General features: G+C 34.8%; 1 protein-coding gene across 2 annotated transcripts in view; it reads right to left on the bottom strand.

Moving 5' to 3' along the window:
* The window catches only part of rsrc1 (arginine/serine-rich coiled-coil 1), a 116,674-nt gene that overhangs the window by 26,095 nt on the left and 78,314 nt on the right, over positions 1-12,265 (bottom strand). For both annotated transcript variants that reach the window (XM_015360939.2, XM_015360938.2), the window contains exon 7: positions 529-597. In XM_015360939.2, the coding sequence (XP_015216425.1) occupies positions 529-597 (69 nt within the window). The remainder of the gene's footprint in view (positions 1-528; positions 598-12,265) is intronic.

A 12,265-nucleotide genomic window follows, 5' to 3' on the forward strand; every position in this document is an offset into this window, starting at 1 on the left:
AATGCCTGATCAAGGACATATTTAAAAGCAGAAACTGACAGTGGAACCATGAGGAATATCATAAGTGAGAACAAGTTGCATATTTGTATATTAAACCTAACACACTAGGCTGTGTTTAACTAATTTTTTGGTACTTCATGCATTTCAGATTCTGACTGAACAACAGCAAGATTAAAAATGAAGGAACAACAAAACTAATTAAAATCTTCAAGGTAAAGTTTTATGTTAAACGTTGTATTATTACACTTAATACAAAAGGCTCCATCTGGATGGCTTCCATGTATTTTCATTTCTGTTTATGAACAACCGCATTTTTTTAAAAACCACTATGAGGAGCTAAAAAGGAATAAAACTGGTGTTGTTAACTTTCAACATCACAGCACATTGTTGTGTACACCTTTGTTGTCTGTCTCTATCTCCTTCATTGCACTGAAATTCAAAGCGTCACAAGATAAGCTTAATTATGTGCCAAACATTACAGCAAGCCACACTCCCACCTCACTCCTGATACCATAATTGATACATTACCTTCTTCTTTCTTCCTCCTGGCCTCCTCGTCTTTCTTTTCCTTTGCCTTTAATACTTCATCTGTTTTGGCTGCAATAGAAAAAGATCAGACTAAATGCCTCTGTCTTTTGACTACTTCCACTCTGGATATGGTCCACCAGCTTGTTTTATTTTCAGGGGCATACAAAACCTTAGTCAAACTTCCCCTATCATCCCAATAAAACAGAATTTCACCTGCAATTCACCAGTAACAGATTTTGTCATCTTGAAGAGGAATTGGAGAGTTCTGATCTGTGAATCAGAGTAAATGCTACAAGCATTTTAAATGTGTATGTTTGCATTCCTGATTTTTTCAAAGTGCCTATTTTCTGGAAGGCAACAGAACCCTTGTAAGTCATGCAACCCACAACATTACGAAAACTGGAATGAATATATGCAGAACATATGCACTTATTGTTAACCTCGTAGCGCTTCTTTAAATTTCTCACGAATTTAAGAGGAATTTGGAACAGCAGCAACAGATCCCAGCAAGCATCAACAATTAAGAAAGCTTTTAAAACCGTCAGCTTCACCTCATTAAGGGAGCCCAAGAGCAATTAAAATTAAAACAAGAAAATGAAAGCAAAGATATATAATGGCATTTTGTTGATATTAAAATTAATCATTCCATGTCACAAAAGTATACGTTTTATAGAGAACTATAGATAATTCTATTATATAGAGTATATAATAATGTATATGGTACAACAAAAAATTCCCCTATTGTTTCATTTATAAAGAAAAAGTCAATCAAAGGGTAATTCCTTTACTCAGTTTGGGTATAGAAAATAGATTTACACCAGTTAATAGATTTAAACGGTGGCATACTGATTCCTGTTTATGGCAAGTGTCATGAGCTTACTGCGAGACAGAAAAAAGTCATTTTAAGAGCAAATCTAAATGTGAGTGCACTTTTACATTCTAAAGCATTGCTAGCATTGTAATTTCCAAAAACTCAATAATAAATCTCCTGGAACGGAAATGAGCCCACAAAACAAATCACCCTCTTTGGCAATCACTGGCTGTCATCTCTGGTCGCCCTTTTACTATTTGGAAAACTATATTATTTAGCAGGGCTCTCCCAGACTCAGCCTCAGTGTACAGGCATGGAGAAGTCTATCAGCAAGGAAAAGGCTTGCACCCAACTCTATTCTTTCATTTTTCACCTTGTTTTACTACTGATTTTATTTATTTTACATTTAGATCAGTGGTTTAGACTCTTTGGCCCTGTTTTCAATGCTGATTTTGTATATTTTATGTTCCAAAAAAACAAAGGAGGAAGCAGTCTGTCAAAGGATAATGTTACTAGTCAGATATGAAAAGGATAAACTTAGGGACAAAGATCAGCAAACAATTCCATCTTGTGCCCGTTTTCCCATTAGTTTTATTGAAGTGGTTGCAGGATTAATGGAATACCTTTTAAAAACAACCATGTAACTTTCATGGACTGGCACTGCAGATGCTGACTCGAAAGTGGTTTATTGTTGAATGTAGTGTAATTTAATTCTTTAAAGAAATTTGAGCGCTGAGAAACATTTGAGAACATATTTTTTGGCTATTAATTTTCACTGTTTAGTTTTTACACTGCTTCTCCCCCTGAATAATAAATATGTTAAAGAAGATTTAAAATATAAAGCAAAGTATGTAGGGACTATCAATATATCCTGTAAATTAATTAAATTTCTGTTCTAGCACATCATTTATTCCAAAGCATTAATGTCTCTGAGGAGCCATTTTCCTTTATTGCTATCTTATTGCCTGATGACTGAACTATGTGGAATTGAGTCTCTAATTACATTATACTTAATGAGTTTAAACTTTAAAAGGCAGAACTGTAAGCCACTTAAAACTACCTGGGCCAGGAGGGGAAAATCAAGAAGTTCATGCACAATAAGGGAGACAAATGAAATATAATGTTCCAACTGTTGCTTTAATGTACTGGAGCTACCAATGGGTGTAACAGCTGTCTAGAGTTCAAAGAATGCAGAGCAATGGTTTCTTGAGCTTTTCTGTCAATATGTCTTGGGTGAATTTGCAAAGACAGCCTGTGGTTGAACTGGCTGACATGTCCTTTTTCAACAATAACACTTTTAAGTGAATTTTTAGAGAATTTCTAGATTTCAAGGACATTCCACCGGCATGTGGTTTGAAAAAAAAATTAAACTTTCACTTCTCCTAGAAAAAAAGGGAAAAAAAACAGTGGCAGACAGAGAGCTAGGGATGTAACACACAATCTGAAAAACTGAAATTAATATCTGTTCAATAGCTTAAAAAAATGAGTTTTCCAAACCCCATTATACCAGTTACACTTCACTATTCTGATTAACCTTAAATTCAAATTTGATTTCCAGGTCGATGTGCAAAGCACAGCACAATGGGTCACAGGGCCTGCTCCTTCTTTCACTTACTTCAGTTGCATTCCCTGTGAATGAGACACGTCCCCATAGCACACATTTTGATAAATCCTAATTTTGCTTTTTTAGTTTTGGTGAAACATCCTCAAATCCATTTCTGCTTCGGCCTTTTGAACAAATCAAACCCGTATGCTGCTCTCACCAACTCTGAGAAAATCTGTGGTTTTACATATTAATATATATTATAACATATTAGTATGTTGCAATGAAGGCATGTTTAATGGGAATCAAAGGCAAGCTAATTCAATGTAAAAATATTATTTGAAGGCTACATTTTAAGTTTAGCTGCCATACCTTTTAATAAAGTGTTTTGTACAGGTGCCAGTTTGATCCTGGTGTACTTTGCAGGAAGACTATTTGATTAAGTAATAAAAACAAACTATTAGAAATGGTAAAGACTTATACTTCATTTACACTTCATTCTCTCCATGCTGGAAGGACAAGGATAATAGAAATTCCATTGAAATCCAATTTTGATTATATGTGTAATTGTAGATATACCCCTTGAGTCATGTAAAATGCTAGGCTAATGTTTCATTCAAATTATCCCGCTTCAAACCACATTCTACTCTTTACAACCATCTTCAAAATGTATTAGCAGAGCTCATTAGAGTGAAATTTAATAATGCAAACATCAGGTGGATTTCAAGAATCTCCATTATCAACAGAAGATGGATGGCTTATATATAGCTCTTGGGCCAACTGGGCACAATTTAGATTCAATAAACTAGCAAGCCTGAATTTGATTTATCTATTACAGTATGGTAGTTTGGTATTTCTTAGTGATTTCCTATTACTCTTTAGAAAGAACAATTCATTGGTATTACACAAAAGGCAGGGAGGTCACCACGGATAAATTATATTAAAGAAAAATGTGAGATGTGTTATTAAATTGCTGTATGCCATGAATATATAAATTGCCGTAACAGCATGCATCTTTTGCCATCCCTCCCCCCCAAAAGAAAATGTTATAGGGATAGCATTTCAATCGTTCATGTCAGGGCTAGTCCTTCAGATAATGTCCTACAGTAAAGGTCATGGTTTTAACTTGAAAAAATAAACCTCTTTAAAAACTGATTGCATGGAATACTTTTTAGCACGAAATGTATCCAAACTATCCCCTTCAAGGAGAATGTTTATCAATAGTTTTGCATGGTATTTCTCAAGCTGTCTTAACAAGATACACTTTTCTGGGTTATGGTGTTGCCTAAGAGCAATCAAACACCGAAGGTTCTGCCTTCTAGCGCTGTGCATCAGCCAGAGCTAATGAATATTTGCATTCTCACAATTCATATCTATCTGCACATCTGCTTCAGAGAGGATCTACCGTATGTGAACACAGCTTCTTTAAATAAAGAGATCTAGTCACTGAGGAACTGTGCTGTTAACGTATATTGAAAGCCATGTTCTGTCAGTTTTTAACACGGATGAAATTCCACGGCAACCCAATTCACACTTCCACCTGATGAACAGTCATTCAGGAAATCGACTTCAAGTAAAAACATATAGATTGCAGCAGTTATTATTAACAAACGCTTCATTAAGCCTAATTTAGGTATACAGTAAGCGGGTCTCCTCACTGGCCAAAATACTTACTTCCTTCTGATGCTCCTAAGGTAGCCAGACTGAAATCGAACACAGGAGCTGTGAGGCAGCAGAACGACCCATCATACCACCCCGAAGCCTGACTAGCAGGTCTGCAACTATCAGATCAAACACGGCTAGAGTGTTTTGGGAAGACAGACTAAGCTAAAGTAAGTCCTTTACTGTTCTTAAGAACTTAGGAGGAACAGTACACTAATATGCCAAATACAATTTAATAACGGCATACTTAAACACGACAATTCATGGTAATAACATGATTAAAGATTAGCTATCAGCTATATCCTTAGACTACCACTCCTATCATGTCACTAATTAAGACCACTAACAGACAGATTTTTAATATGCATGCATTCATATGCATATAATAATATTGAAATTGTAGGTCTTTATATTTGTAAGATTAATAGAAAGGTAAGTTAAAAGCATTTACTTTCTATTATCCAGTGCCTTACTTTTCAGTATTGGAGTATCAAGTTTGTAGCTTGTACGAAACAAACAAATCCAGTCAAATACACTGAAAGAACTAATCCAATCACAATAAAAATAAATCTCACCGAGAGTGAGAATAAACCTAAGTGCCACAAAAACATTTTCTAAATATATTTGTAATTTGTGTTGATTGTTGTAATAATATTTCTGCAGCATTTAAAAACCATGAAGCAGTTTAAGGAATCTAAAATGTTTCTGGAGCTAAGAGGCCTTGTATTTATGTATTTAAAATAATACGGGGGGGGGGGAGATATAAAAAACAGACAAGCAAACACACATGACCTCTAAATGACTCCAGGGTCAGGGCACGTGATTTCAGAAAGTGTGGGGGGCGAGATATTAGACAGAGATAGCATAGCGTTAATGTACCAGAGCCTAATGACTGCTTTCAAAGGGACTCCAATTACACCGTTTACTAAAGTCCGTCTCAAAGGCTAAAGCTCGAGCCACATTTTTGCGGGGTGTGAATTTACATTTCTCCGCATCCAGTGTCGAAAATGGCACTTTGCAAATACAAAAGTTAGCAATAATTCAGCGAAGCCGATCAGATCGCTTTCATCCTGCCTCAGGGCAAGCAAAACATTTGAATCCTTTGTGATTAATTACATAAACCTAATATCAAACAAACAAGTTATGTGAAGAATGTTGGTCCACGAATTTTCTAGTAGCAGAAACTCACCCCAAACACCTTCAATACCCCATTAGATATGATTTGTTAGTTCTAATCTTAGTCCACCAGAGGCCTTTCATTCCTTAAGCAGTATTTTGAAAACTTAAGAGATTTGATTTGATTCTGTCGATTCTACCTTTCATTTGTTTTGCTTCTCTTTTTCACTTTGCACCTCATAAGTTTTATTCCTGTTCCTGGCTCTTCAGAGAATTGCACTGTGTTATTACTCGTAATGATCAGATGTGAAGATGAAGCTTACCTTTATCTTGGCAAGGTTTTTAGAAATATTTTTTACATGACAGAAAAAACAACCATTGTGCAAAATTACTGCCTTCACTGAGGGAATGCTCTCCCACTCAGAATTGGAAAAAAGAGGGCTGAAGTCATGTAGGAGCTAAAGAGCTTTAAAGAGTCAGGAGCAAAACAAAAAAAAACATGAACAAGTGTGCTGAGCCCATTTGAAAAATGTAATTATACTTTACATAAACTGATGTTTATTCTGTTTGATTTTACTTCATTAAAGAAAATTGATAGAATACACTCATATGATTCACAACACCTGAGTTTTTCATTTTACCCTTTGACCCCAAATAGTGGTAACATACTACAGTTGGCCAAAACAGCTTCCAGTTTAAGCTTCTTGGGGCTGCATTACTTATCAAAGAATTACAAACATCACATCCAGCAGGGACCTTACATATGATCCATTTGTTCTTTTAAGGACAGCTTGCTGTTACAGTACCATCTATGGCACTATGATATGCTGTATTAATAAGCAATTTTTTTTTCAGAAACATTAGAATAAATTAAAAAAAACAACTGGCGCAGTAAACATATGCATATAAAATGCAATCAATTAAACACTGAAAATAAAAAAAAACAAAATCTGAGGAAATATGTCCATACAAACTATGAAAAGTCCTAACAATGTGCAAAATGTGGACACATTTTTTTAAAAGATGTACTTTTTCAAATTCACCAAGCTAGTTTTAGTTGGGAGAAAAACATTCCTCATGCGTGTGGATAGGGGTTTTGCTTTAGTTCACTGCCGTTTGTCTGTATTGCGGTTTTATCAGACATTTGAAGATTTCAAAACTTCTGCAGTAAAATAAATCCAAGACGCATATGCAACTCGCTTATGCAAACTATAAGAATATTTCCTTGCCGCGATTTTTTGCTTTTTACATTGAACAGAAAGTTATGTGCTCAGGGCAGAGGAAAAAAATCAGTAAGCCAGAAGCTTACATGAGAAAAGGGAGAGCAAAACAATTTCAAGTTCAGCTATTTATCATTTCTTGCACAAGTACATCTGTTGTGGTAATACATGTAGCTGTATAAAATGGCAAACTGAAATTAATCTGTACAGAAAAGACCATTCTGCATTAAACAGGAATGGTTAAGAGAATCTTGCAGAATGCTTTAAAAATTTAGTAAAATGTTTCTTAAGCTGAAGAATATATAAATAAAGGAACCGTGCTATAGCAAAGACAAACCAACAAGAATGTATGTAAAAAATTTAGAAAATTATTTGTTGGACACGTGGATACATTTCCCTTTTCAAATAAACCCTTTTTTTGTTTATCTTCTACAAATCAGTCCATGAGGATAGCCAATATCAGTAGTTACAGCATTTGTCAATGTATTTATCAATGTGAAAGGGTTGCATTCAGAGTTGTGCTTCCAAATAGCAGGCTATGCAATACCTATGCGATAGCTAACAAGAACAGAACATACCTAAAGGTATAATGTTTGAAAATATCAAGTGCAGACAGTTGTGAGTCAGAACTGTCTTATTAAAACAAAACAGTAGAGATCAACAACTTTTAAGCTCGCTAAAGTAAATGTTCGTATATATTTGGAGCAGAAATAAAGGCTGGAAACAGACCGTGCTATGTGTCTGCAATGTCAAAATGACTCCTTGGGCAAGTGAAAATCCAGTGAAATCAAATATAAAGGATGTTTCTGGACATGAATTGTAGGGCATAAGTCTTGGATGACATAAGCATGTAAAACGGCAAACTGTTTCACTCTGTGGCTACAGAAACATTCTTGGACAAACATTATAACAGTCCAATGCAACATAATCACCACACCTAGAAACAGAAGATATTAATTGTAGAAACATAAAAAGGTGGGAAAAAAACTGTTCCAAAATGTGAGGTAACATATTTAGAAATGACTGTGTGCTGAAGTTGTTTTATTTTACTCTTTCCAGCTCATTAAGGAACATAATATGATCAGGGCCTACTATACTACATCCTTTGATATGGTGATGGTATAATTAGAGTGATAGGAAAAACATCTGAGATATATTGATTTTTTTAACATCGCAAGAGGCTGTACGCTCAGACATATCTTATCATTTGCCCAGAAGTGTCATGTGCCATCACTGTCTTCATCTTCATTAATGTTACAATAGAGAGCAAAGAGCCTAGGGATGAGGAAAAAGGTATATACCTGAATAAATTCACCAAATCTGAATACCCAATAAGAGAGAATCACCTGTTATAAATCATGCCACACTGCACGACAAACATAATATTGTGGCCAACAGAGGCAATTGGAAAAACGTCCTTTCAAATCATGAATCTGCTTATCATGGGGATGTACAGCAATGCCAAGGAAACACAGCACTGTAAAACACTGCACTAAGAAAACGACAAAAAAAAGTAAAATTTTATTACCCATTAAAAGAAAGTTAACCTTTTGCCCCTGTTAGAGTGTCTTTGGCACTTAAATGCAGTTAGTGTTGCAGTTGGGATAATGAGGGCAATAGGTTAAACTCTTGCATCTTCATGAAGTGTTATATTTTACCACTAGGTGGCACAGTATACTACATACTCAGGAAAGGTTGACGCACAGGGGAAAGGGTTTTCTAGTTTAACATTAAAGCAGCTTTATCACCTTTATCAGCTTTATCACCCCCTCACCAACTGCTGAAACAATATACATTAAGTACAAATCAAATAATGCAAAATGTATCATACTAAGGCAGGATAAGGTGTTACTCCAAGAGGCTGTCCTAACACACAAACGTTTTCTTAAAACCTCTTTCGTTTCTCTAAATCAACCAAACAAAAGTAAAAAACAACAATATGACTCCCAAACAAGAACTGCCAACACCCCATCTCTTTCAATCAGCAAGATGTTTAATTCAACATCAGCAAAAAAAAAAGATTCACGTTTATGGCAATAAAAAACGCCTATTAATTTTGCATTCCAAAGTTCAAAACCAATATCAATAGCTTTGTAAACTTTATCTGATACCCATTTAAACTGAAAGTATGATATCCATACTTTTTGAGGAGGCTTTACAAGATAGTGTGGCAAGGAAGTGCATTTAAATCATATTTATAAAATATTAAATAAAAAACAATTAGAGAAAATATCTTACATACTCAATACATTATTTAGAAAGTGTCATTTTGGATTTTAGCTTTCTGTTTCACAGAGTTCTCACACTGCAGATCAATTAAAAACTGTACTATACTGTATGCCACTATAATAATTAATTATATATCACTAGCAGCTTTATCTCAGTGAATAAGTATGGAATGTTTAGACCAAACCCCTGTCTGAGCAGAGAAAATAATAAGGAAATACATATAATATTAATGCAAATTGGAATTATGAATGCCTGACATGAGTGAAAATATGCAGATTATGTATAAAACAGAACTATAATTAATTAAAATATTTTTCTGGAAACAGACCAGTCTCTCTTTCAATTTGTGTTTTGAAAACAGATCACATTTAGGATGAAATGCCTGCTTTACCCTTATTACAAACGCAACGGCTATTCGTTTTGATAAAATATTAAACTTTTCATGCATGTTGTCCAGAAAGGCAACTAGTTTCTCTTTTATAAAAGTGATTAAAAATAATTTACTTCATTAGCAGAATAACTATTGAGGAAAGTGTGGGAAAAAAGCCAGCACACTTACAACAGGCCCTGAAGGTTTATATTTAGAATACACTTGTTGGCAACTGTTTGGCAAGTTGTTTTTTTGTGTACATATTTTTTATAAATTAAACATACCTTTTAATTGGTGGTTTTGCCACCTTCTGCATATTAGAGGCCAAGAACTTCCACTTTGAAAAAATATTAACTAAATTAAGTAACTTTTTATACTAATATTCAAAATATTTATTTTGATACATTTTTAACTTCTGTAGGCATTCTTATGCAAATACAGTCAAGACACTGTACAAACAAGGTATAAAAGGATTTTACCCACAATAAAGAGCACCTCACATAAAACAAAAAAGAATTAAGAACATTACTCTGAATGTTGGGAACTGTTGTCGAACAGATGCTGGGGATACTCTCATAAACCCATCATAGTTGGTAGTCAGGTAAAAATCACTGAATATGTTAGAGGAAAAAACAAAATAAAAAGCTCCTCTATTCAAGTATTGCAAGTGAGAGAAAGATTTCCTTAAATAACATTTACAGCTCTTAAATGGCAAAAAACATTTTAAGTTTAAAAAAACATCCCCTTTTAATCATAAACAGGCATCAAACAAAATACGCAAGAGTTGCAATGAAATTATTTTAACATTTACTATAATTTTTAATTTAGCGAACTGAAAATATCTTTTTGCAGTTTTTCCAGCAGATTTTGTGCTTTTCTTCAACTCTGAAACTCGAGTATGAGAGTGTTAGTGAATCTTCATATAAGCGCATCAGTTTGGATACAGGGGATGGGTGAAGCTGAATCAAAGTCTTTTAGAAATTAAAATTAACAGTGAGTCAAATTTAGGTGGTGTGTGCAAAGTGAAACAAGAGCTTTTCCCACAAATCTCATGTCATTTTAATATCATTAAAATTCAAATTAGAGCTGATCTGAAAACCAAAAAATGAATAAAATAGAACTGCATTTGAGACCACTATTTCCTTCGAGTAACTGTGAAAGAAAGCATCAAAAACAACATAGAGAGCAGCAATATGGAAAGGTTAGTATCTTCTATTCCATCCACCTAGTAAGATAGTTTTGTGAACAATGGCAATCAGGTCAAGGAGGATGGATTTTCTGGACTGCAGCTCAGCCATTGATTATGGTCGGTAGGGTGAAAATATAATTATGTAAATACACACGCATACAGTATCAGCCAAAACATACTCCTTACCCCTCAGGAAACCAAGACAAAGCTTCTCAGCTGTTGGTAACGTGCATGCCACAGGTCCACTCTCATATATGCCTTGATGTTTTAACAAATTAAAAGTTTTGTGACGAGTTAGAACGGGAGGAATTCTAAAATGATCTTCATACAGCAAACATTGAACCAGATCCAGGCAGCATTTCATTTGATAAAAGCCATATGAAACAAATAATCAGACACATGGAATTCTCATATAGTTCAAAATCCATGCATCACTGTTTGACATTTCACGTTACTTAAAATCAAGCCCATAATGACTGTGTTGATTATATTTCTAACGGAACTCATGTTCACAGTAATCAATCCAACCCTTAAACACCAGGAGGATGTAGAAATGAATTTTGTTTCCAGTGAACCCTCCACACACACTGTTTTCACAAGGGATTCTTCTGTTTTTTTTTCTTGTGTAATTTTATTCATCCTGCAGTAGTTGGGTCTTAATTCTTTGAACTTACATACATGATAACTAATGTGATTTAGATAGTTGGGGGTGATGAAGTGGAAACAATCGTTTCAATCCTGCTTTTGAAAGCACATGTCAGATCCCATTGAAACCAAAAGGGCCTCATCTTGCACTTATTCAGCTGGAAAGCCCTATAGCTTTAAGTCCTTGAAGATACCCGTACATGAAATAGAAACTAATTTTTAATCGCAGCACAGTCACAAGTGATCTCAATCAATTCGAAATGAGCACAGTTAAAAGAAGCAGGACATTTGTTTGGTAATAAAATGTAGCTACAGGTTCCAAAAAGACACCTGATCAAACAAATTAGGTGGTCAGGAATGCAGGTTGCTTAATGAAAAGCCCTTTCTAAATGCCTACATGGCTTGGATGTAATTAACTGACAAGCAGGAAACTTAAAAAAAACACTTGATTTACCCACATGCACTGTGAAATCTAACCATGAGTCTAAATCGATGAGTATTATAAAATATACCCCTGAACGTGTGACTAACAGATTAGAGTAAAACATCTGCAAAAGGCATTAATATTCAAAACTGTACATCGGACTGAAATATTTATGCCAGGTTTATGCAAAGAGAAAAGGATGCTGTGCAGAAGGTAAAAACTGACACAAAACCAGCGATAGCAGCCAGACCTACTCATTCGAACATCCCCCAAGACTCCACAAGTCCTAGTTACTGTCTCCTGTATTGAGTCTGCCTTTCTCATCACTTAATGCTTATTTTCATCACTTTGCTTAAAATATTGATAATCAATTAGTGCTACGTCTGTTTTGCTACAGAATCTGTGTCACAGTCTATCAGACTGTCAGGGCCAATTCACTCCTCATTCAAAGTTAATTTTTTCTTCATAAATCTGCCTTTGGAGGAGTCATTAAGCGCAGAACATAGCCTGAGGTGCAATCACCTATTC

The sequence above is a fragment of the Lepisosteus oculatus genome, chromosome 13 (assembly GCF_040954835.1).
Source record: "Lepisosteus oculatus isolate fLepOcu1 chromosome 13, fLepOcu1.hap2, whole genome shotgun sequence".
Taxonomy (NCBI): Eukaryota; Metazoa; Chordata; class Actinopteri; order Semionotiformes; family Lepisosteidae; genus Lepisosteus; species Lepisosteus oculatus.